The sequence below is a fragment of the Talpa occidentalis genome, unplaced genomic scaffold (assembly GCF_014898055.3).
Source record: "Talpa occidentalis isolate TD23 unplaced genomic scaffold, MPIMG_talOcc4v2.1 talOcc4.16, whole genome shotgun sequence".
Taxonomy (NCBI): Eukaryota; Metazoa; Chordata; class Mammalia; order Eulipotyphla; family Talpidae; genus Talpa; species Talpa occidentalis.
In genome coordinates this window covers 20272489-20300460 of record NW_023601653.1, presented here as the reverse complement: position 1 = coordinate 20300460, position 27972 = coordinate 20272489, and the positions used below count along the sequence as shown (strand labels likewise).

The window sequence follows — 27972 nt, the reverse complement described above, 5'->3', positions numbered from 1 at the left end:
ATCAAACTGGCGCTGCAGAGGCTGCAGGCAGCTTGGCAACCCAGCGCTCAACCACTGTGCCACCCGGGAGGCCCTGAAACTTAATTTTTATTGTGTATTCTTTTGTTGCCTTTCAGTTTTTCACCATGTGTCTGTGTGATGATCATACATTTTCTAAAAGATATTAATTTCTTCCCTAATGCGGATATAGTGTCATTGCCTACATTTTCCATTCTCTATATTTTTTTTCACAAGCACATAAATTATACTGATAGCTAAGCAAAGGTCTAAAATGAGTTGAAATGTATTTTTGATGATAAAATATGATTCAAAAAACTGAAGCTAGGTACATTACTGTTGGATGTGGTTATTTGCATGTTGTGACTATAATTAATATTTTCCCACAAGGTCATTTTAATTTTTAAATATTTTTATTATTTTCTCAATCTCTCTAATGGATTTGGAGACAGAAACATGCTTTAGTGGAAAAGAGAAATAGAAAAAAAACTTAATTAAAACACCTAAATCTTGGCAATTTGCCTAGTGTTCATTTTTAATTTTCCTAATTTTCTACGTAGTTTGAAATTGTATAGGATAGGAATCCCTAAATTTACAACTTATATGTGATTTACAGGAGCGTTTATGAAATATATTTTCTATCATTTTGTTTTGCTTTTTCTATACATCTTTTAGTTTACTCCTGACATGTCTTTTTTGTAGATTACTAAATTGCCATCATAGCTTCAATTTTTAGTTATATTGTATGCAATCATGTCTCTTTTAGAATACAATTTGAAAATATCATGCTGAGTTTTGTTTTTGAAGAAAGTAGTAAGAATTGTATTGTTATAGTAGCCACTGGCATGCTAACTGTTATGTGAGATTAGACAAGACTTCCGATAGGCAAACGAGGTAGGCACATATATGCTTGAGGAGTTTTGCTGAGATTGATAGGATTTCCATCCAATCGGATATCTTCGAGTGCCTTTCGAATATAAGTCAAATTTTTAACATTGCAGAAGGTATCTTCATGCATTTCCAGAATGTTGTTATTCTAAAAAAAAATAAGACAAGAGATAACATACCCTTAGTTTTGACTGATAACATAGTTTATTTTGCATCAAACTCATCCAAAAGTGCACCTTACATGATTATTACAGATGTATTTTATTATGCATCTAGTACTTTCTAAGCCTCACCTAACAAAATAGACCTTCTCTTGTTCTTATGAAACTTTTATTTCAATAATGGAAAAATGAGACAAGAAAGTGAAAAAATAAGTTAAAAATTTATTTTCAAAAATAATAACTACTATGAAGCAAGGACAGTGACTGAAAAGTTATCTTAAGAGATAGTTCTGAAGCTGAGACTGGAAGAACAAGAAGACATAAGTATGACAGAGCCGAGGTAAGAAAATCCCAGCGAGAACACCAAGTGCAAATTCTGAGTATTTATTGTGGAATGTTCAAGAATGGAAAGTCAACAAGGCTAAATTGAATTGAGGGAGCATAAGCATTTATCAGTAAGATAAATGGGGTTCAAAACATGATTTTGAAAAATACACTGAATATATTTCCCATTCCATAAAAACACCCATTTTAAGTCTCCAGTTCTGTGGCTTTTAATATTCTCACAGAGTTGTACAATCATCACCACAATTTAAAACATTTTAAACATCTGCCCCCAAACCCATAGATATTAGAAACAATCCCCCATGTTCTTTAGTCCCTGGCAACTTTTAATTTAGTTTTATTTATATGGACTTCCCTATTCTGGACATTTCACATAAATGGGATCAAATACCATCCGTGTTCTACCTGCTAGAATTATATTTTCAAGCTTCATACATGGTGTCAAGTATATTATTGTGTTTAATTGAACATATTTTAATATATTTAAATAAAATATAATTAGAAAATGTTAGATGATACCATATTTGAAAATGGATTTTCACTCGTTACTTCAAAGATGACGTGTATCTTAATGGAATTTAAAATAATGTGAATTTTTAAATAATATTGGCTGAGGAAAAAAAAGAAGTATAATCTTAATCCAGAGAGATGGAAGTCTGTCGTCTCTCAGCAGATAGGAAGCCCTAGGATTAAATTTAATTTTATATAAAACCTAACATCAAATTTAAAATGGATGTTTTTCCCCCTTAAAGCTAGAAATCAAATTAAGTTTTCTCTCTTTCCTCCTTTTCTATTTCCAAGCCTTATGTATTTCTTCAGCAGATGAAGTTTTCAAATTTTTTTCAATCTTTTTGAAAAATAGTCTTTGGAAAAGCTTCTTGACTTGTGTGATAAAATGAGGCATTTTTATTTGGCAAAGAAGGAAAATAAAAGTAAGGTTATCAGAAATAAATTACGGTAGATAGGATCATAAATTTACAAGTATCTTGTACTGAGATTGAGAGAATGAGAGAGAAAAAAAAGATGACATGTGTAGTGTGATATAACAAAGTGCTTTTAGCTTCCCAGTTTCCCCGTTTGCTTTTATTTCCCATGGGGCTGTAGGACACACCCTCATAAGGAATCCTACCTGGAGGTGAAGCGCCCTTAAGTTTTCTGGGAGTGGCAGAGGGATGTGATCCAAGTTGTTATCGGTGAGGTAAAGATGATGTAGATCATACATATCCTGTAAATATTCCAGACACAGGGACTTACTAGAAAGTAGTTGTTTCACAGTTGGTATTTTCCATCACCCTGTCCATGCAACCATTTGTAAAAGAATACCTGCTTGTCTAGGTCTTGTTTTATAAAGTTGAAGCAGATCTGTTTTCAAAGTTAATATACGATTCAAATGAACTTTGGAGGAATTGACTGGAACTAAATATTTCTGGATAAAATAAGTCTTAATTTCTAAGAAGAACCTTGCTTTGTCAACTCTAAGTTTCTTGATTTAAGTAAAGTAGCTACTTCCCACGGAAAGTATTCTGCAATAGGATTTTTGAGGACTTTGCTGAGGCATAGTCAAACTTGCTTTCATGTTATAGGGATGGAGAAATAGGAGTTTCACCCATCAAAAAGCTGGCTCTCTAACCCAAGGACCAAGAAAAGGGCCGCCTCATAAGACAGAAAGCATTTAAACAATAGCAGGTCTACTCCAGGCAAACACACAGAACAAACAGATTCACCATCACCTATGATGACCTCAGCAGAGTGGGGAAACTGGACTTAGACCCTTAAAGGTTGTAATGAGGTGGCCTAGCTCCCTTGCCCATCACGATGGTGTCTCGGGAAGGCTAGTGGAGAGACAGGACTTTGCCTAGTGCCCAGTGTTAATGGATTTATACAGTCCCTGTGATCTCCCTGAGACTAAAATGCTGTCCTTTCAAACAGTATACTAAATTGGTCAACATGTATTTAGAGGAATAGCCTGTCTGGAGTAAGATTGAACAAGGAAACCGGTTAGTTATTGTTTATATACTCTATGCTGTTAATTTCAAGCAATTCATTCTGGCCCCCAACTTTCTTCCTTCCCTTAAAAAACAGAATTCTTAAGTTGAAGTGAATCCATTCTCCTTACAAAATAATTTAGAATGCTCCAAGCATCATCACACCCTGTACAAGAAGTTATTTTAACCACATAAAATGCTCTCCTTAAGTAGAGTTCTTGGAAATATAAAATTGCCAAGCTTTATAGATTATTAGTGATCCAGGCAGCCCCACCACTTCTTACCCCAGTTCAGCTTTCTGTTCTTAATGCTTCACCAGGTTCAGAGTTTACAAAGGCTGTAAATGATGGTGCAAGGGGTTAAGTCTCAGCACTATGAAGTTATCCGCAGCCACTGCAGCACAAGTTCCACCCCTGGCTAGGGAGCTACCCAAATGGCATGGCAGACCTCTCCTGTCTTGCCTGCTGCTCCCCTCAGCAGTGTATTCAGTAGATCTGCCTGTTCTGCTCCTCACTCTGTCTCTGGTGAATCCTCCCCCACACCCTTGCACTCTGGCCTACACCCAGTTCTTGCATGCATAAACAAATAAATCTTTAAAAAAAAGAATTTACAAAAACACAATGTTTTGCCAAAACATGATTAATCATATTGTAAGGTTTATTTTAGCAGTTAAAGTTTTATCAAATGGAATCCCTTTAGAGAAATAAAAAAGACTAGCATTGACAACAAATGGACTGGAAGATGAAAGTCTTTCATATACAAACTTAAAACTTACTTTAAATGCTTCTTGCTTTATTCCTTTCCTTCCAAGTCTATTGTTGCTAATATCTATAAATGTCAGGGTGTTTGGCAATTCTGGGAGCTGCCTTATTTTGTTGTCACGCAGGACAAGCTCTTGAAGCTGAGGCAGCTTTCTAAATGCATCTTCATCAATCTCAGATATTAAATTTGATGTTAGATCAATTCTTCTTAAATCATCTAGAAAATAAAAAGAATGCTCTCGATCATGTTTGCTTGCATAAATCTAAGATCATAAATTTTCCCACATCTAAGCGCATTTAAAAATGAACTTAATTAGGAATGGAAAGTTAATGAAATATTTCTAACTACTTTATAAATATTTGTTTATTTTCAATAGTATTCATATTTATAGGAAAGTGTAACTTTAGCAAGTGGCACATATATTTAAAATAACTTTTTTTGTTTTCCTATATTCCTTATACATTTCATTTAGATTTTCCTCTTTAAAGGTTCTTCTTCCGGGCCTCCCCTGGTGGTGCAGCAGTTGAGCACTGGGCTGCGAAGCTGCCCACAGCCTCTGCAGCACTGGTTCGATCCCTGGCTGCCAGCGAGGGTGCCACATGGTGCACAGACCTCTCCTGCCGTGCCTGCTGTTCCCCTCAGCAGTGTATTTCGTCGGTCTGCCTGTTCTGTTCCCTGCTCTGGCTCTGGTGAATTCTCTCACCCTCCCGTGCTTCTGACTACACCCAATGCTTGTATAAATAAATAAATAAATAAATCTTAAAAAAAAAAAAAAGTTTCTTCCTCCATAATGGGACATTGTGTATTTTTTAAAACCCCAAGATCCATAAAAATCAAAATACACAAACATTTAAGGGAATTTTCAAATGACTGAAATAATTATGAGGACAGTTACCAAAAATCTTCTAAGTTGGCAATAATTATAGTCAGAATTTAGGCTTGGATTCATCAATCAGAAAGAACTGTGCTTTAATGGAAGTTTATTCACACGAGCCAAATCCTACTAAATATTATAGCATAAAAATGCATTCTAACATGTAAAATATAATTATTTTGTTAGGGGGAAAAGGATGTCCTAAAGCTAATTCCATATAGGCTTTGTGGACTCCACCCCCACCCCAGGCCAAAGCCAAAGTCACTGGGAACTCCAAATCCCATCACCACCAAAGGGAAGGTGGCTGAGACCTGAGGGTGGGGTTAAGCAGCCAGGTGGATACAAAAGGCAGACACGTGGGGTTTGGGGATCCCCCATTTTTGGCTCTCCGCCAGCTTGCAGCATCCGGCCAGCTCTGAGAGTGACTTTGGGTTTCCAGGTCGGCGGATCGGGTAGGACGCATTAAAGACTTTATTTCCCTATTTTCTCCCTGAGTTGTACATTTTCCTTATTTCCTCTTCCCTTGTAAATAAACCTTTTATTAACCTTTTGTGTGTGCCCGTAGTGGAGTATTAATAAGTCCCTTTTAAGCGCGCGGTTGAGGACCCACAGCTAGGAACCCGTTCAATATCGGGGCTGCCCTATAACAATTTATGCTTTCTTTTTAATGAAAAATAGTTTATTTGAAAACTTCAGCTATAGATTCTCACAATGACCTTTCATGATTCACTAATTTATCATAATCCAAACAAACCTTCAATTATATAAACAGGAAAAATAATTGATTTATGAGCCCTATTTTGATATTCATTTTCTCTACCAATATTTGACAAAGTGGCAAAGGTTTTAAAACAGTCTGCAAAGAAGAAAAGGACATGGATGTTGTCTTCCATACTTAGGCTTGCAAAATCATCCTTGTTGATCTTCTTAATTCTGTTAAAGCGGGAATAGAAATAAGCAGTGTTCTTGGGCAGTGGTGGAATGGCATCAAGTTCATGGTCATCACAGTATACAGTGGTACTTATACAAGTACACAGAAGGCAGGTTGGAAAGTCTAAAAGAGAGAAGCAAATAAGTTCATGTAAGTCACAAAAGACATTTCTAGGAAATGTGATTAGTCCAGTTTTTAAACAACTTCGGACTCCCACAGAGTATTCTGGTATACTTCCTATTTTCTTCTATCATTTCTTGTACTTAAAATAACTGTTTTTTCCTTTTTCCTATATTCTTTATACATTTCATTTAGATTTTACTCTTTTACTCCCATGATGGGAGAATGTATATTTTCTAAAAACTCAAGATCCATAAATATCAAAATATACAAACTTTTTTTTTTTTGAAAGATTTCATTTATCTATGCATACAAGAACTGGGGTACAGGCCAGAGGCATGGGGGTTGGGGAGTGAGAGGATTCACAAGAGACAGAGCGAGGAACGAGGAACAGAACAGGCAGACTGACGAAATACACTGCTATGGGGAGCAGCGGGCGAGTCAGGACAAGTCTGCTGCACCATGTGGGTTTCCTCCCTGGGTGGGGCTCAAACTCGTGCTGCAGTGGCTGCTGACAGCCTCATAGGTTGTGTCTTAACCTCTTGCGCCACCAGGGAGGCCCCCAAATTATACAAACTTTTAATGGAATTTTCAAATGATTGAAGTAATTATGATGACACAATGAGTCAAACATGCCAATTAAAGCTGTCCCAATAATTAATATATTCTCTATAATCTTTGAAATTTTTATATTAAAGTACTGAATGGATACAGCATGGTTGTTATTTTTATACCTGTTAGAAATTGTTTCAAATGTACATACTAAATTGTGCTTGTTATAAAGTTAAAGCATTTCATCATATTTTTATTAGGTCTTTGGTTCAATATTTAAACACCCCACTAACCAAAATCTGCTTCAAGAAAAAAATTAGAGTAATAATCATTAATATTAATTTACTCTACATGTACTTTTTCGATCCTTTCTATATAAATAACATTGTGCTAACAAATGAAACAGTGGCGTGTGTACAGAGAAGTTCAATTTTATGATCTGATATGTGAGATGAATATTAATCATACATATAAAATGATGTCTATGGTATATGTAATGAAATATCACATGAGCATAAAATAGGGCAATGTGGGCCTCCTTGGTGACGCAAGGGGCTAAGACGCAACCTATGAAACTATCTGCAGCCACTGCAGCATGAGTTCGAGCCCCAGCCAGGGAGCTACCCTCATGGTGCAGCAGACCTCTCCTGACCCGCCCGCTGCTCCCCTCAGCAGTGTATTTCAGTCAGTCTGCCTGTTCTGTTCCCCATTCACCCCATACACCTCTGGCCTTTACCCCATTTCTTGTATGCATAAATAAATCTTTTTTTAAAAAAAGAGAAATCTCTTTAAAAAAAAATAGGGCAATGTGACTCAGTCTGAGCATCAGTTATGATTATTTGAGGACATGATCATTGAGTTGAGACCCACAGGAGATCTTCAGGAAGAGAAAAAGTTGGCCATGCAGTTGGGAGGGAGGAGTATATAGAAGGAAGCAGCAGCTCTGTGTACCAAGTGCCTTCCTTTTGGAGCAACAGGCAAAGGCCCTTGTGCCAGAGCACGAGGCACTGGGGTGTGTAGATATAACACGCACAGGCCCTTGTCTGTGCAACAGCTTCTGTTCCCTATTTTAAGGATGGGAAGGGTTTCCGTGCCTGTTAAGATTGCTGTGCTTGGAGATGTGATGGGAGACTGAAGGAGGACCTCTGGGGAGAGTGGAAATGAATTGTAGTCTAGATTAAAGATGGCAGTAGCTTGGCTACGTAGTGGTAATAAAAAAGCAGCAGGTCTGAAGATACTTGTGAAGCTGGATTATACTAAACATTGATCTCCAACTCTCACTCTTACACACACACACACACACACACACACACACACACACACACACACACACATAGCACCTCCTTCACTAAGGAAGGAAGCAAACAAGATGGTGCAATATTATGGAGGCTTAGTGGACAGCAAGTTTGAAGCAGAAGGGAATAGAAAATTATATAAGGTAGCAGAGATAGCATGTTAAGTTAAGGGCTGAAAAATGGTGCTTGGCTTAGTTGTCTTGGTGATAATAAGAAACTTCATTGACAGGTGTGGTCCTGCTAGGGCCAGAGTCAGATTGTAGTCAATGAGAAGGAAGTCATAGGTGAGAAAATAGTTACAGCAAATACAGACCATGGTGTTGAGATGCTTGACAGTGAAGGACAACATGGGTGATAACTATAAGAAAGATGTGTCTGTGGTGTATGTAATGAGGGAAATTGACTAAGGTGTAGGAAGCAAAAAAGCCATTTCTGCTGTGGAGGACTGAGAGGAAGCCTGTTTTCCATTAAATGCACAGACAAGAATCAGGGCAACTTCAAACCAGTGTTGAGAACACTAACACCGTTGACCTGTGGCAAGTTATATCCATTTTGATCTAATTTCCTGTGTACAGGGAGGTTGCAATAGTCAAATGAGATTATATGAAGTGCTTACCATTATGGAACACAGATCATAAATGCTCATTCAGGGCAAAGTAGTAGTATTGTCATCACCACCATCTACGTCACCTTATTGCCTTGAACTGCTGGGGCCTGATCTTCTACACAGACTCTGATCTTTCTAGTACTGTATCCTTTGCTCTAGAAATGCTTTCTACCACAAAGGCTTTGTGTTATAACACCATTCCAAATTTTGGTTATTTGATTATTTCCACCAGTCCGAAGTGGAATTATTAAAACTGATTTATATTCTAATATGAAATACATTTATATCCCATTCCAAAACTTTCTCTTTGGGCCATGTGGGTTGGCTGTGTAGTTGTAGCTCCTGGTCTCAATTACAGTTCAGGTTGGATGGACCTGACCTTCATTGGTGTGGGGACCCAGAACCCCGGTGAATTCAGGTTCCTGTGGGGAAGAGCCATCGATCAGCCTGGGGGTGGATTCCTCCTCTTCTTCTCCATCCTCCTCTAGCTGTGGGGACGGGGTGAGGAGCTCTCTGTTCCCAGATGGCATCATGGTCGCTATTTCAATCTGGAAGAGAAGTAGAATTTCATCAAGCAGCCTTGTCAATCATACCCTGCATGGCTGAGGCACGAATTTAAAATTTATACCCTGTGGCCACAAGAGGTCGCTCGTGTTCTAAAATTTAACTCAGTAAACCTGCCTGCCTGGAAAAGCACATATGATTCCAGTTACTCTTATTATTTTAAATTCAATTCGTTTCTCAAATCGTAGTAATAGTTTCCAATACTCTTTAAAAACTCCTCTTGCTGTTTTATGCATCTTTATATGCTTGTTCATATCTTAGATTTTAAAAAAATATTATCATTTCTTTTAGGGTTTACCAAACATTTGAAAGGCACATTATAAGAGTGTATTACTGTGAAAGATTAAAATTAATCCAGAGTGTACATAATATAATCCAGAAGTACCTTTAAATGTTCATCCCAAATTCTGTTCCCTTCGAATATGTTAATCAATAAGAAGTTGATTTTTATGTCCAGTACTTTAATCCTTGGTGTCCTAGATTCAAATTTCTGTTCCAATATTTTTGCTTCCCCCAATTGGATTTTACTTAAAAAGTCTTTCTACTAAAATAAAATGTATGTTGAAATAGAAACTATGATTATTATATGCCATTTCTCATACATTTTTGACATTTTTTTGAATAACAAGTATTACCAACATTTGGACATAAAAGATTGACCTTTTTGAGAATTTTAAAAATTAGGAGGCAATTATATGCTAGAAAAAGAAAACTCAATTTTTTTCAGGAATTATATTTTAAATTATGCTCATTTTTCTTTCATGTATATTTTAAGTACTGTGCTGTTGCCCCTACAAACAGTTTGCATTTATAACAACCCCATTCACTCTAAACACTCTTCCCTGTCTCAGTGTCTATTCCTTTTGTTACTCGGTAAATGTCTACCTCGATGACCTTATAAGCTTTGGTGAGAATTATGTACCAGACAATTGGGTTGTAAATAAGCAGACCCCACTTCTGGGGCATAGGTTCCTTATGAAATCCCAGATTCTTCTTTGATCATGCTTATATGATCTCCCGGTCCTTTCTACCCTTTTACATTGTTTGCTTTTATCAAAAAAAAAAGACACAAAATTTCTTTCTAGCTTATGTAACACCAAAATGACACCTGATACAGTACTTTTATATGTAAAGTAAGTTCATAATTAAGTAGATATTTTGTAGAAGTTATAGATAGATGTTTTAGATAACGAAAACTTCTTAAAGATGTACTTATTTAATGTTACTTTTGATAAATTTGGATTTAATTCTTCACAAATGAAAATTATCCCTTTCCCCCCTGCCTTACTTAAAAATAATTGACACCTAACAGGTCCCATGAAATTTCTGCCTATCCAGACCTACTGGATGGTGAACTCTGAGTTATGGCTTTTACCTTTGTACTTCTAGGCTATAGCAGAATAGGTGATCAACCATCACTTACTGAAGTATAATTTAAAATGTTGCTTGTCCAGAATGTATTTAATTCACATCTCTATGCTTAATTTTAGAGATTTTGCTGAGAAGTATTACTGATTGTAGTGCTTACTTCAATGCATTTAGAGCATCATATTAAACCCAAAGCAAATCATACTATTTGGGTACATTAAGAAGCCATACATGAGGATATAAAACTTGGTCAGAAGTCTCTGGTTGGGCACATTTTCTTAAACAGAGAGACATAAGGTTTCCATCTGTAGGGTCAGAATGAGGCAGATTCAGAAGGAATGGATTTGCACAGAGACCAAAAGGAGGCTCCAGGAAGAGAGGAAATTGAGACAGATGTTTCATGGAACAGAGGCAGCCTAAAGGGAGAAACACATTCCAGACACGTTGCCTTGAATCTTTAGCTTTGTAGGAAAAATGTTTGCACATACTTTTTACAGATAATTGTTTTTCCACTGATTTGATGGAAGCTGTAAGATCTCGCTTGTCATCCAATATAATGAGGCAAAACAGCATTTTCGCTTATCAGAAGCTGTTTTGTTCGTGTTTACTTGCTAATAAAATGTGAGTGATGAACATCTTTTAAACCAAGCTTTAAATTGGTTCAGAAAAATCATAGAACTGAAATTCAGATTGCCTTGAGAACTTTTAGCCTTTACAATTGTATTTATTTCTCCTATTGAAATGAAGCAGTTGAAGCTTCTGTCTTTTTCCCTTTTCTGAAAATTTTCATACTGTGATATGAAGTTGTGAGACAAAGCATCAAAGACATAAGGCTGGGGAAACATGACCACTTCACCTGACAGACTTTTGTGCTTCTGCTGCAGAAAGCTCAATTTGGACATAAACACAAATGGCCAGAAAATATCCCTGCCTCCTTTCATTCAAACTATAATTAATAACATTCAAATGCAAATATAATAGAACTTCTCTTGTAAATATTCATTTTCCTTAGTTTTCTTCCATTCTTTTCCCCTTCACTTTGTTTTATTCTGATTTGCTTCCAACTGAATTGTTTAATCCGTTCATTATTTTCCTCTAGAGTTTAAAAACAAAATACAAAGGTGCATGCCTACATATGACCTTGAACTTAGCCATCACTGTACTTGAAGATCTTCTTGACCTGATACTAGCAGGACAAATCTTGGGGCTGACTGATATGCAGCAAGTTGTCTGTTGCTATGCTTTTGATCACCAGGCCTTAGAGAATAAAATAATTTGTGTTGGGGTAGACTGTTTTAGGAGTACCTTCCATGTGCATGAAGGGTGTATCTCTATCAGAGACTCTACCAGAACCTACAGAGATGGAGGTAGAGGGAGGTCTCAGCAGATATCCATCTGGAGCGATAAAAATGCCTAAAGGAGTCCTCAGACTTGCCTTTACCTCATGCCCTGCAGTATGGATTCCATTAAGCAACCCAGCCCCTTAATATAATCTCAGAGTCAGGGGGCTGAAATGAACTGGAAGAGTCTCAGAGATATGATAAGTAATGTAGATCACAACCTCTTGTCTGGAATATAACAATAGTCTAATTACAGGATGTTGAAATCTCCTCTGGTATATATCTTCACAGTGAGAACAAAGTCATAAAAAGACAAGCTTGAATGTGGTGACTTCTACTTAAAATCCTTGTTTTTTCAATGTTTTTTCAATGTTTTTCAATGTTTTAATAATGTTTTAGTTGCTTAGCAGAACTGCCACACGTTGATGAAGAAGAAAAGATGTGTTTGAATCTATTCTGAGAACGTAGCAAGTTACATTACCTCCTTGAATCTTGCTTTATTTATTTGTGAAATGCTAGTATAAATAGTACAACTGTTTAAAATGTGGCTAAAATGGCTAGAAATGTGAATGCATGTAAAACTCTTAGAATAATACCAAACACATAGTAAGCACCATGGAAATGGTTGCTGTTATCATTACAGTAAATTCAAAACTCTTTGATTTCTAGGGTCTTACATGGCTTAGCCCTTCTAGTATCCCCTTCCCTCATCTCATGTCAATTGTACTCTTGCTGCATTGGTGATCTTTAGTTTCTCATATTATCATTTGTTCTTCTCTAGGACATTGCACATACTAGATATTTCGTTTGGAACTCCCTCGTTCTCCATCTCTTTTTCCAAAATTTATTTCATTTGTTAGCAGCTTTTTCAAATGTGTAATTGATACACAAAGAAATGAACAACTTTAATATGTGCAATTCGATAGATTTGTACGTATGCAATCACCTGTGATGTCATCACTACAATTAGAGACGTAGTCAACACCGCCCAAAGGGTCTTGATGATTAACTAACTATGTATCCTTAATAACCAGTTCAAGTCTTCTGCAGGGAATCCTGCAAGGAATGGGCCGTCTGACTTAGACAAACATAGCATGGCTCTCAGAGAATTAGGTACTTTGTGGGGAAGTAACAATTATCCTTATGAGAAATTGACCTTACATTATTAATCCATGAATCAGCTTTCTTGCACATATTTTAATCTTCAGATGATGTTTGCTTGCCATCACTCATATAAACCTACATTCTGCTCTGATTACAACTGATTGTGTTAGTCAGTTGCAGAACCTGAAGGCTGCAGACCATCCCAGGCCTTGTTGCCCTCAGGGAGTGCTTGGCAACTAGGCAACCGCTGAAACTGACAAGTATGAAAACTACCATATGGCCTTCACGTAGGTAGATTATAAAATTCAAGTGGTATTTATTATAATATTCTCTCACTTTTGTGAGAAATGAGCATTATATCAGGATGAAATTTTAACCTAGTTAAACACAATGGCTGAGAAAATCTCCTGCATTCCACCGAACAGTTTCATTTTCCTCCTGGGCACTCAAGCTAAGTACATTTTTCATTTTCTTTAACTTTCAACCAGGTAATGTGGCTAGTTTTCGCCAACTGAATAGGAGGGGAGGGGATTGTTACAACAGATCTAAATCAGTGAACCCCCAAGTGAAGATGGAAAAGTTTTAGAGTTAAAGAAGTTTGAATTCCTGAATAACCTGCCGGAGGATAGTCAGCTTGTTAGCTCACAATGTATATTCTGTCAGCAAGATATAAATTTTTATTGTGTTAAATCACTGAGATTTTAGAATTGTTTGTTATAACTGCTAGGGTAACGGACTAATATGGACTTTTTCAGTTCTTGTATTTTTAACCATTTCCTAAGTATATTGAGGAAACAACTTTTAATATTTTTATGGGTGAAGATATTTCGCATCTATCATCGACTTCAGAAAAAAAAACAAATGCATATTTTTCTTTTGTTTTTCAATCCTCTTTGATTTTTCTTTTACCAACAGTTGTCCTGTGGTCTTGGTTATTTGGTGGAGTACTTACTAAAATTTTATACCACCAAATTTAAGTGAATTCACTATACTTTGATTTATTTTAAAATATCAGGATTTTATTAAGTCAAAATTAATCTATGTAGTGAATAAACACCTGCAAGTCAAATACCAAATTTACTTAATGACTTTTTGTTTATGTCAAAATAACATCCAATAATCAAAACACTTTATTTGACTTGCTAGAATACTATGCATGCATTTATGAAAACATGAATGTTTTCTTAGGTTTTTTAATCTGTTCTAGTGGATGGATAGTTTTCATAAATTCATAACTCCAAATGGTAATGCTTCTTTGTATCCAAAGCAATGTTTAAGTGAAAAATCCAATGAAAAAAAAATAAGAGAGGATGGTTTGAAGGTTTCATAAGAGGATATAAACCCCCTCTAGTCTGTGCCTGTACTGGGACATTAGCATTCTTTTTTGTTTACATATTTATTTTCTCATTTTCTTTACTTATTGTTCAAAAATGGCAATATTCCATTTTTTGTTGCCAGAAAGATTTTTTTACTTCAGTGTTATCCCAGTTTATTCAGGACTCCATTCACCACTCTCCCCTTAGGCTCCAGAAACTTAATCCTTTCAATATCTTAGTTTTCAATAAATGTATCATCTAGGTCTAATTGAATGTCTCTAAATGATGTTGGTAGGGAACTTTGGCAAAGACTTTAGAAACATTATCTAATAACAAAGTCAGTTCATATTCCTGTTCCCTCACTGCCCTGTTCCCCAAGTAAGGATGCCAGAAAGACAATTTAGTGTAGGCTGAAAACAGTAATCTCATGAGAATGGAGGGAGGAGAAGGAGTCAATCACAGTAATTGGAAACAAAGAAGTTGGACTGAAAACCCAGAGATTTGGAATCTTTCAAACTCCAGCTCTTTATTTTATGCAGGAATAATTTAGTGCTTTTTTCGAGTTCCAATCTTTCCTATTCCAGCACAAAGCAAATTGTTCCTTCTAACCCAGCTTTAGTTGAAGCACAAAGAATAATAAATCATGTCTTTTCATATGTAGAACTTTCTGCATAAAACTGCTATTCACTGATGATGGTGATGAGGATGATGGTGTGATTTATATATTATCCCAGGGTAATTATAGACATTTAAATGGGGAAAAAAAGTGCATTTATAGAAGGTCTCCCACACAGGACCAGTTAATAGCCAAGTGCCTTTCAAAGAGATGATTATAACAGCAACATTTTTTCTTCTGTCTAGTATCAGTGGAAAAGTCTTGCAAAATTCCACATATTGAGAAGACTGTCTTTATTTCTTGGGGTCAAAGTTACTTTTTAAACAGGTTCAAGAATGTATTAAACCAGAATACTGGTCTGAGTCCTCTTACTGCCACCAATATATTCTCTATACATATCCCTACCTTGGATGGTCAATGACACAGAACCACAACAAAGGACTTTAGGTCAGTCAATGCTAGAATAGTATATATCAAAGGAGGAGCTGTTTTCCAAGAGTTCAGACTCTTTCAATTTGTTGATGATTATACATTTTGAAGTCATTACCATGATAGAAAAGTCATCCTACCAATAGGAGAATAAACTATATTGTGGGTAATTGGCTTTGACAATTTTTTAAAGATTGATTTATTTATGCATACAAGAACTGGGGTACAAGCCAGAGGTGTGGGGGGTGAAAGCAGTCACCAGAGACAGAGTGGGAAACAGAACAGGCAGATATACTGAAATACACTACTGAGGGGAGGAGCCGGCGAGTTAGGAGAGGTCTGCTGCACCATGTGGGTAACTCCCTGGCCAGGAATCGAACTCATACTGCAGAGGCTGCAGACAGCCTATTGTGCCACCAGGGAGGCCCTGGCTTTGACAATTTTTGACTCTATAATCATTTTCTCTTACACTTGAAATGTACCAATCGGCTTACTCGTCATTCTCTTTTTATATGTGTTGTAGATTAAATATAGTTATAGTAGAAGTATTCTTTTTAATCTGAAATGTCCTGGATTTGATTTCTTTCATATTTATATGCCTTCAGTCTGAGTTTTGAATTCATAGCTCGAAAGAGAACACTTAGAAAATGATTTGATCCAGCCTCAATATCTTATAGATATATTTGGTCTTTGTTAAGAAATGGGGTATATAATATATATATATATATATATATATTTGTGTACATACTGTTTATGACTTTAAATCCCACATTGCATATTAGCAAAGAGCTTGGCATGATGTCATTGGACTGGCTTTCAGTGTCCACCCATCTGGTTCTCATGCTGTCTGCATTAAAGTCAACAATTGCAAAACCTGATGAATGATAACATTACTATGCAATAACTCATGAATTATTTCACTGTCTGTGTCCATGAACCTTAATGAATACAGGGTAAGTCACTCTGTTCCTAGCCAATGTGAGACAGTTTACTAAAACTTGACCTAGGAGTGTTATAATGAGAAATTGATGAACTTAAGGAAGATACAGTAAAAATTAGGCATATTAAAGAAGGCAGGACAATGAAAGTTCAAGTCCAATCATGGTTTAGAAAATATGATGGGGGCCTCCCCGGTGGCACAGCGGTTGAGCGCTGGGTTGCGAAGCTGCCCGCAGCCTCTGCAGCACCGGTTCGATCCCCGGCTGCTCCCCGGCCACAGGAGGAGGGTCCCACATGGCGCGCAGACCTCTCCTGCCGCCCGCTGCTCCCCTCAGTAGTGTACTTCGGTCCTTCTGCCTGCTCTGCTCCCCGCTCTGGCTCTGGTGAATCCTCTCACCCTCCCAAGCTTCTGACTGTACCCAGTGCTTGTGTAAATAAATAAATAAATCTTAAAAAAATAAATAAAGTATATTAGTTGATTAGTTGATTTGGAAAAATAAATTTCTAAAAAAAAAAAAGAAAATATGATGGGAAAACATGCCCAAGGTGTGTTTATTTAATAAATATGAAGCTTTCCAAAATGTTTTGAATCATATCTATAATCTTATCTTTTTAATCTGTGTCTATGGAAGAGTCACACGAGAAAATCTAGAGGACTATATTAGAGGAACAAAAGTCTGGACCAGGAAGAAAAGAGAAGGCACTTATCTAGAACACAGCAGTAGAGAAGTAAAGGAACCAAATTAAGTTTAGCAAAGTGGGCCTCCCCGGTGGTGCAGCGGTTGAGCGCTGGGCTGCAAAGCTGCCCGCAGCCTCTGCAGCGCCGGTTTGATCCCCGGCTGCTCCCTGGCCACCAGAGGAGGGTCCCGCATGGCACGCAGACCTCTCCTGCCGCCCGCTGCTCCCCTCAGCAGTGTACTTCGGTCCTTCTGCCTGCTCTGCTCCCCGCTCTGGCTCTGGTGAATTCTCTCATCCTCCCGCGCTTCTGACTGTACCCAGTGCTTGTATAAATAAATAAATCTTTAAAAAAAAAAAAAAGATTTAAAAAAAAAGTTTAGCAAAGTGATCAGAAGAAAATAGCAATCGATCCAGACTGAAAGAATGGGTCAGGGAAGTCAAACATTGAATCTGAGTCCCACCCCTAGAGATTCACTGAGGCATTAGGATTTTAAGCTCTACAGGTGATTCAAATATGTGGCCAAGGTTGAAAACCACTGGGACAACCATGGTGCTCGCGCCCGAGGGGAGAAGTCCGATATGTCAAAATATGAACAAGGATGTCGGACAATGTCATGTCATTAAAAATTAATTAAAAACCACCCACATGTGTAAACTACTCTGCAGAATAAACTATAGGAGACAGAAATGTTAATGAAGTCCTAGAACTTTCGAAATGTCAGTCGAGTCTTGATGAGAATGTGGGAGAGGGATCGTTTCTCACTAGGGTCCCAGGGGCCATTGCCTTAAGAAACATCAACAGCTGCTTCATTCACTGGGAAAAAACAAAAGCAATGGTACTAAGGGGAACGCTCTGGGAGGCAGGTTTCTTGAATTCCTCAGTAGGAAGCAAGTCACTGGGGCACATAATAACTGGGTTACAGAACCCTCCCTTGGCTGAAAGTTCTGGTAGCTCCCAAGTAGCTCCTAACAGCACACATGCAATACAGCATCAGGTGCCAGAAACTCAGATCTTAGCCAGAAAATGGGAAATCAAAGACTTTGAATATGAAGAGAGAAAGCAGAAGAAACTTCACGTCAGACTTGTTTACTGGTCCAGTGCAACTGTGTGTGTGTGTGTGTGTGTGTGTGTGTGGTGTTGTGTTGGAAAACTGGAATACAACATAAGAGACATTATATTGGGGAAATTTCCCACTTCAGTGCTTATCAGACCACAGATGGATCAGAATGACCTAGAGGGTTTGTTAAATTACTTAAATTGAGAGCTTGATTAAGGCTTTATATCTTTTAGATATATTTTCTTGGCAATTCTTTGTTAAGAAATGGGGTATATAATACCTATCTGTATATATACCATTTATCTCTTTAAAGCCTATATCGAATATCAGTGAAGTGCTTGACATGATGTCTTTTACTGTCCACTTAGCCACTGAACTCCATCCACCATTAGTGTTTCTGGCTTACTAGGTTTGAATTTGGATTTGAGAATGTACATTTCTGACCAGCATCTAGGTGATACATGAAGCCTGCTCAGCAACCACAACTACTCCACTAATGGTAAAACTGCCCCATAATTTAACTCCAAATTTTATTGGAGTTTAAAATTTTCAGATGGACATATTTGCAATGAACATAAGCTGACCAACATCTAGATGAATCTAAATCAAAAATTTTTCCATTTTCTGACTTCTCATTTACCACCAAATCTCTTATTGTGTGCTTGGCTACACTGTGTACTAATTTGGGGATATATATTAATGTCTGGAATAATTATTTTAGGGACTCAACATTGACTTGTTCTTTAAGTGTGATGGAGTTCGCAATCAACACTGCAGAAAGATGGCATGTGCAATTCATGCTTGATTTCTTTAAACATCAATGACACAAAAGATTTGTAAAGAGCTAAAAACAATGCAGTTCTTCCAAAAGAATGACACCTGTATCTGCAAAACTCCACTTAGGTTGTAGTTACCAAAAAGGTCCAGGTACTAAGAATCCAACCAGATCAGATGAAGTAAAAGGAATTGAGGAACGGGAGTCTTTGGACTTTACATTATGAAGCAAGGAATTCTAATTTTGTAGTGCAAATCTGGATTGAACAGGTTTAAATTTTAATTAGCAAATTGTGCTTATCTGTAGTCCTTTATTTTTCCTCAAATACTTCATAGAACTAAAGGAGTTGTATACACATTCATGGGATTTAATTTTTTTTAATTGTATCATTGGAGTATGTTTACTTAACATTTCATTTCACTGCAAAACCTCTCTTAAATGCTATCCTAGGTAACGGCACTCTATGTAATTTTAGATAGAACATAGACTTGAGAGTGAAAATTCAATCTTGTGTATAGACAGGCTGTTGAGATAAATTTATCAATGCTCTTGGATTCATTATAGAGCCTTCTGGGGTCAGAATCCACAAATGGCTAGTGTGTGCTGCAGCGACCACGGGGTAGTGGTTGCCCTGGGGCTAGGTCTCATGAAGAAGGGAGAATGACTGATCTGAAAATGTGCTGCTTTTCTCTCATAGAGGGGCAGCCATATTGGAGTTAATGGTCAGCTTAATGATGCAAGAGGCCCTGTCCTTTGAGGTGGAACTGCCTTTATTGGCCCCTTTATCACCCCTCCTGAGGAAGAATAAATGAATAGGATAATTGGTGAGTAGAAAGAACTAGGCCTGATGGTTCAGCTTCCCTTTTGGGGAGAGTTACCTGTCTGTCCAGAGCATTTACTCTGGTTTGCCCCTCTAGGTATTGAGATTACTGGACCAGGGACTCTTCAGAGGTCTGTGGTCAACCATCTCCCCTGACATAGTCTATTTCTGAGTTTTGTATTGGGAAACTCATAGTGGCTGCACAACTAAGTCATATATTCAACTTAGTCTTCATCAGGAATAAAGGGAATGTTTTAAATTCTGTCTGTGTCCCATTTAAATTTCTCAATGAGTTCTAAAGTTAGGTAGGACATAGGATAAGCATAGAGGGGTTCCCTTAAAACTTAACATTTATTTGGATCTCCCTTTCATGGTGTAAGGGGTTAAATCTCAACACTTTGAAGCTTTTGGCAGCCACTGCAGCAGGAGTTCAACCCCAGTGCTAAGGAGCTAACCCACATGGTGCAGCAGAACTCTCCTGTCTGGCCTGCTGCTTCCCTCAGCATTCTCTTCCACCTGTTCTGCTCCCCATTCTGTCTCTGTTGAATCCTCCCACCTCCCAGCACCTCTGTCATACACCCCAGCTCTTGTATGCATTTAAGTAAATAAATCTTTAAAAACAAATAAACCAAAAAACCTTAACACTTACTGTCCAGACAAACTTCAATATTTTATGTATCTACATGTGTTATAATACAAAAAAACATGCATTTTTATATACATACCTGACATCTGGTCTCATGTGATGTTCTCAAATCTTATTTTTCCTTTGCTTCACTTTCTTCATTTATGTTGTTATATTACATATAATAATGTAGTAGTATAATACATAATAACAAATAATATATGCTTTGATATTGTAGAGAATACAAATAACATGTTTTTATAAAGTATGAGATAATACAATATATGCATGATATTTCAATCTATATTTATATAAGGTGTCTATTTCTGGACACTCTGTGGCACGTATTCTTGTAAGTGGCCTACAGTACCTTTCAGAAAAGGCAGTGGATAAACATACAAGTAAAATAATTCATTTCAGATTTGCTATAAGGTCTGTGAATCATGAGAGAATTGGGGACATCATTTTTCAACATAGGTAGCTAGTGATTGAACTCACAGAACTCTTATGTCCCAATACTTAACCATAGATGTTGCTTATATTTATCTTTTTCACTCTTTTGCATTGTAGTTATATGTGTTTATAGGACTACTGGGGAGGGGGATGGTGCTGAGGGACAGGAAGTGATTTGCTCTAATTTACCTGGTACCATTCAAAAGACTAATAAGTAAATCTATAGTGAACCCAGACCCAATGGAGTTAGTCTTCATCATATTTCCAATTCCACCCCTTCCTTGATTACTGGTGCATAAGCTTCCATGGCTGTTGATTGAATGAGTGACATGATGGTAAAGCTACTAACATCTATCAAGCAATTGCTATGGTCCAGGCTTTGAGCTAAACAAAAAGTTTATCGTGTTTAAGCCTCACAAGGCATCTCATAAGACAGAAGCTGAGGCTCAGAGGCATTGTACACTTAGGCCATGTAGTTTTTGTGACAGAACTGGGTCTCACACACAAGGGGTTTGACTCCAGAGCCTGTGTCACCCAAGTTTGTTAACTCTATGACAAACTGCCTGCCAAGGATGGGACAGGGAGATACTTGAGCAGCATCCAAAGTCAGCGGTTTCTCCCACTATTCTTCATAGTGTTATATTCGTAGTTTAAGTGTCAAGGCAAATCCTGGCAAAAATCTTCACATTTATTTGCTTAGTTTGGGAGCTCACTGTGCTAGTTAATTCCTACCCAGTAAGCCTAGTGCTGTAACAGATAATATTTAAACCATAGGTCAGTCTCCCATTAAAAAAAAAAAAAAATTGAAATTCAGAATGTTATTTGGAGTTTTACCCTAGCCCAGACTATGGTTTTATTAAACATAACTGATAACGATTTTATCTTTCCCCCCAAACTGTCCCACAAAGTTATAATAACTCTGGAAACTATGGTTTATTCTTAACATATGTCACAGTTGGCTGTCAAAGGTGTGAAAGAACTCTGAACTGTTCAGCATGGGTTACTGAAAAGTAATCTCCTGGGCTCACATACTGGCAGGCTGATAAGTGCCCTGGAATTCTGCTCTGGACGTGAGTCTGTGCTCATATTGATTTGAGTGATCTGTATTAATTATCTAGAAGAATGTAATCATGAGTGCTGGCACTGAAAGTGTGTCTTATTTTCTATTTTATCTTGAAAAGGGATGAGGGAGAAATGTGTTTGGCAAAGATTACTCAGTCCCCATATTTCTGACCAAGCAGCTCTCAGTTCAGAAGTATCATTTTACTACTCACTCCCTAAAATACTTTGACAGCTAAGAGATGCTTAGATAGTGTCTTAATTATAATCACTTAAAAATTATTTTTTTCTCATCCCTAATAATCAAATTACTAAATTTTTGAGAAAAGAAACCTCAGTATTGGACAGAGCTAAAAGAAATAAAGATTAGAGAGAAAAAGCAGAAAATAATGGAGACTTTCAGTGCCAAAGACTTGCGTTTGGCGTTAAAAGAATGATTTAAATTTTGCTCTGGAAATTACTACTTGATAAACCTTGGGCAAAATTCTTATCCTTAGTTGTTTTTATGAATGGTGATGTTGATAATAATAGATAATAATGATGTTTTATTTTGAGGGAAAGAATTAGCTTATATTTGTGGTCTCATAAATAATGTGTAACACAAATTCAAATACAAACAAAGTACTGACAAAGACTACCAGTGTTCTCTTTATTTCTTGATTAACCAGCATAATTATATATTTTTGTTGCTTCATTTTTTAAGGTTTCCAAATAGTTTAAGACTCGAATGATTCAGCATTGTTTTTGAAAAAAGCATATGCAATGTCAGTGATGAGGCAGGGTGAGAAAGAAGAGTAGCATTTTCTTTTTTCTCAGATCCTGAAAAGAAAATTTAATTCAGGCTGACTGCGTTAAAGTTCTTTCCTCCAATTAGGGGTGTTTTATATGCAAATGAGATGCTTGAAAGTTTAAAATATATTGGAGTCATTGACCAAAGTGAGGCATAATTTCAAATATAAAGATGAAAGTATGAATATTTCATGATGTGGTATGGTAGCATACAGTATTGTAAAGCAATGTCACCTAAGAAAGTAAAAAAAAAGAACAAACAAAACATCCAAATGAAACTCGGGGAATTTTTAAAAACAGTACTGCAGCTCTTTTTTCTACCAAAATAAGTAATAGAGATATCACAAAATTAATTACTTTTTGTTCAGAAAGTAGATTAATTTTGATACAAACTGCCATTAGCATTATATAGCAATTAATTAAATTTAGAAAATCTAAGATAATTTTTATAGATCATTATCTAAAGTGGAAATTGACTCTGTATGTACTTGGAAATTACATTGATTCTACTGAAGTGATTTCTAATTCATACGCATTAACACATATTCTAAAATTAATTTAATGACACTCTATTATCATGATGACAACAGAGAATCATCAGTGCTCAATTATTAATCGATACAATGTCCTGCACTGATTCATCTCTCATTCTCACCACTCCACTAAATTTAATTTTCATTTCTATAATGAATTATATATTTCATATCTTTCTTCACCTACAAATGCTAACTTTGAAGATGAATTTGTTTCTCTCTCTGAAAGAGAAAAATTGACTTTAATTTTAAGATCGGTGGAGAGTAAGCAAGGAAAGGATGCTTTGTGTAAGAAATTACCATTCTGTCAGTTACCACCATTATTCATTATTAGTTGCTATTAACTTATGGCTGTATATTCCATCTCATTCCAGAAAGTATATGAGACAGTATCTAAAGAGTGCATCCTAATGCCACAAAAAAAAAAAAAATCTATACGAAAAAATTAAGATGACACAGAATTTAGGAAGGAAATATAATATGGATCTAAGGAAGAAGCAGGCAAAAATTAAGCTCCAGATATCTGAGCAAATTGACAAATCATAGAACATGGTGGAGGAATGTTGGAACCCTAGTGGTGGGCAGGGTATGAAAGTGTCCATTCACATAGGCTGGAACTTATAACCCCTAGAGTAGATATAAAGATGTAAACTGACTATATGTCAACAAACATAATTTGGAAAAAAAATGACTAAGTTATAAATCATAGAAGGTTGCAATACATTCTGATACTGAGGTCTGAGAAAAATTTCTCCTCCACATCTCTGTGAAGAGCCTTGTGATGTCATTGCAATGCTCCACCCGTAACACCCTACAGTAAATTCAGTCAAGCAATAACATTCTTGGTGTTTATTGAAGATGCAGAGACACTTCAGGTACAATTGTGTAAAAGCAAGTATTTAAGAATAAAATAGCATAGTATAGGTAAGGAGAAGTCTAATTGTCTGAGTGGAGCTCAGGTAATTTTACTGGAGAAGCAAACTTCATTATCTTTCAGCAGTCTCTATAAATATTAATACAGCCCTGAGTACTTCTCTGGGCAAGATAAATTACTTATAAGCAGGGCCCAGGTCTTTCTTAGACCTTATAAACATAGATAATCAGTGACCCTAAAATGGTACCATTAAAGTGGAAATATCAAGATCAAATACCTTGATGCAAAACACAATCTCAATTGAAGCCACTCTAAGTATACCAAATTTTGAGCTATGTAATCTTCCAACAAACCCTTTAAGGCAAATAACCAAATATTTTCTTGGATCATAGAGGCCCAGTCATGTGTGCTACATGTTGGAGAATGCCTCGTCACAATTATTCTTTGAAGTGCTAGTTTTAAGCCATTCTCTCTTACGGTAATTAGATAACTTGTCTGTAAAGGTTACTTCTCGGTCGTGTTCACTCATAAGAATACTTACTCTTTTAAGAGCATTGGGGAACCTGGCATTCAGGTCAACTAAAACTCATATCAAGTTAAAAAGACAATTTGGAAAATGGTAGAAAAGGTGGGGAGTATGATACAAACTTTTATTAACCTGAGGGGAATTATTTTCTGATATGAGAAGATAATATCATCTTGATTATATTTCTTAATAACTATAATTGTAGTCAAGTTACTGTTCTTTGTCTAAATACCCTCAGCTATTCAATGGTAGTAATTATAGTGCTACATCATTTTGTTGTGAGAAATAAGTGAGAAAATGCATACAAGGTGCCTAGGACTGTACCTGGTATATAGTAAGTTCTCATTTAGGGTTAGAAACTATTCATCAGAGAACAAAAAAAAAAATTTTTTTCTCTTATAGCCTATAACCAATTCTTATTCCTACCACTATAGGAAAATAAAAAAGTGCAGTAAAAACTCCAATTATTTTATGTTATAACAGCAAATTTTTCCACTGACTAATACAGAACATTATGGTGGAATTGCTGCCCTTAAAACCTGCTCTTAACATAAAATTCAGTGGGTCCTAGATATTCTAGATTATCAAAAATTACATCAATCATCAGTCTGGGATACTATTACTGCATACAATATTCCAAAACTGAAATACTTTGATGATACTTTTCCAACCACTGAGGATGTAATGCAAATGTTACCACTAGTCAAAAATCAGTAAAGCTCTACTGAGATTGTACCTCTAGAATTGGAGGTTGTATGGCTCATTGACTAGAAAAATCATTGGACTCACAAATGCAAGTCTTGCAGCAGCATCAGTGAAATTTAATGTTCAGAAAGAAAGTTTGTTAGTACATATTAATATGAATTTTCTGCTGCTGCACAAATCTGCTCCCATTTCTTATCTCACAGTTTTGTCAGAAGTCCAGGAATTGTCTGAGTTCTCCATTCAAGTACTCACAAGATCAAAATCAAAGTGGTGGTAGATTGTGATCTTGTGTGGAGTTCAGAGTTCCCTGCACCTAGGGTACTAAGTTTCTCATGTGTCTCCTGACTGTTAACTTCTCTCGGCATCTACAGACTTCCTGAATGTCTCAATACATGAGCACAGCCATCTTGAAAGTCAGCCACAACAGCTTCCCTCATTAAATCTCTCTCATGCATCACATATTGACCCTAATCTCAAGACACTGATTTAAGGACTCATGAGTTTGGACCATGCCATCTGAAACTACCTTCCTTATTAAATTTTAAATGTGCCATTTAGCATCATCCAATTATAAAAATGATATCCCAATATATTCATTATGTTAAGGATTATGGAGGGGAAGCATATACCAGGGAATGGACCATCTTAGAATTCTGCCTCCCACCATATCAAAAATTTAAAGTTTAACTGGACAAAACAAAGACCAAGTGTTGTACTATATTGGCCTAAGATGCTAAATCCTAGAATTCATAAGAAAGAAGTGGCATGTCTTTTAGAAGTACCACAATCCCATAAATTTATAATTTTAGAATATAAGATTGCCTTTCTAATCATGATGTATATTTTCCACTAAAGTAGACAGAACCATACTATTGGCACTGAGGATAAAAAATTGAAGACTCTAATTTCACTATCATACTTTTTGAATTTTTTTCAACTGTGCTGTCTATGGGTGTGTTACCAGTGTTCACTCAGAAAGTGTCTCAGAGGATTAAGAATATCTGGACCAACCGACTTTAATTTTATAAGGATGAGATAAATAAGTTTACAAGGAGTCACTGGAATCTGAACTTCCATGACTATATTCAAGAAATTCTAAAATCTTTGTAAGAGTGTATCTATTGGTTTTATTTCATATCTTCTCAAAATGAATTTTATACTAGTTCTTTGCAAAGCAATTTTTATTAATAATTTGTTAAGATCTGATCTAAATGTCTTCTGAATTTTGTTTCTTGGCATATTATTTACTCTATCATTATTTTGGGGTATTTTGTATTTCTCTTTTCATATATGTTGGGTGAGTGGGTTGGTCAACTGCTTTTCTGATGATGACTTTGCTACAAAGGATTTTGTTAAGTCAGGGTGACATATATATATCAATTAACCACAAGGCATCTCTAGGTACTCTCTGAAGCTCTGGGTTGTGAAGGATACTGAGTTTGGCTAGGCCAATGTTAAAGAATTCTGTGGAATGAGGTGCTTGTATCATTTAGAGGCTAGGATGTGTAAGGATACAATGCTACATATTTGGTTACATGTAGGAAAGTTGCTATTCTATAATATCAAATACTGAGGAAAGATGGTATACTATATCATCTTTATAGAGATATATTTATTAGTTTTCATTTCTTGATGGTAGGAAGATCTTCAGAATCTCATGAAAATACCTAGGGCTTCCTAGGTAGCAAAAAAGATCTTGAGTGCACAGAATGGCTTAAGAAGGCTCTTTATGATAAAGCTCACCTTCTTCACAATTTTGCCTAGGGTAAACTTGGTCCAAACTGCATCCTTTTTTTTTAAAGATTTATTTTATTTATTTATATGAGAACTAGGATATAGGCCAAATGCGTGGGAGGGTGATAGGATTCATCAGAGACAGAGTGGGGAACAGAACAGGCATACTGGCGAAGTACACTGCTGAGGGCAGCAGCGGGCGAGACAGGAAAGGTCTGCTGCGCCATGTGGGACTCTCCCCGGCCAGCAGGGATCGAACCGGTGCTGCAGAGGCTGCAGACAGCTTCCCAGCTCGGTGCTCAACCGCCTGTGCCACCAGGGGAGGCCCGAACTGCATTATTTTTGTTGTGCATTTGGTCTTCCAAAGTGGGTAAACAGTTATTTTGAGTTCATTCCCTGACTTTGCTCAAAATAAAGGATTCACTTTTGTAATCATGAAACCTCTCATTCTGTAAAATATTTTCTAAATTATAGAGATGATGGTTTATATCTAGAATATATCTATAAATACATTTTATATTGTGTATGAAATATTTGTTAGAGGAATGACAAGTTTAAAGTAAAATATTGGATTTAGTATATAAATGGTAATATGTGATGAGTTTAAAAATATTTTTTATATATTTGTGTATTTTTTCATATTTAATGTATTCACTTACATAGCTTTATATTTATGCAAGGTAGCTAAAGTAGCAAGGAAGATGAGGTAAGCACTGGAAAACATTCTTCTTATACTCTACATTGAAGTATTAAGTTGGAGCCATAAAGCACATATATTAAGATGGGTATTAAGGGCCTCCCCGGTGGCGCAGTGGTAGAGCGCTGGGTTGCGAAGCTGCCCACAGCCTCTGCAGCGCCAGTTCGATTCCCAGCTGCTCCCCGGCCACCGGAGGAGGGTCCCACATGGCCCGCAGACCTCTCCTGCCGCCCGCTGCTCCCCTCAGCAGTGTACTTCGGTCCTTCTGCCTGCTCTGCTCCCCGCTCTGGCTCTGGTGAATCCTCTCACCCTCCCAAGCTTCTGACTGTACCCAGTGCTTGTATAAACAAAACAAACAAACAAACAAACAAACAAACAAATAAATAAATAAATAAAACATGCCTCTATTTAAAAAAAAAAAAAAAAGGATGGGTATTAATGACCACAAATTGT

General features: G+C 36.7%; 1 protein-coding gene across 1 annotated transcript in view; it reads right to left on the bottom strand.

The window, feature by feature from the left end:
• EPYC (epiphycan) overlaps positions 1-27972 on the bottom strand; it is a 32034-nt gene continuing 4062 nt past the window's right edge. Inside the window, exons 3-7 of the mRNA XM_037515235.2 lie at positions 8897-9065; positions 5908-6066; positions 4152-4354; positions 2521-2616; positions 1-1033 (exon numbers count right to left, since the gene is read on the bottom strand). Coding sequence (XP_037371132.1) covers positions 863-1033; positions 2521-2616; positions 4152-4354; positions 5908-6066; positions 8897-9065 — 798 coding nt within the window. The 3' untranslated portion in view covers positions 1-862. The remainder of the gene's footprint in view (positions 1034-2520; positions 2617-4151; positions 4355-5907; positions 6067-8896; positions 9066-27972) is intronic.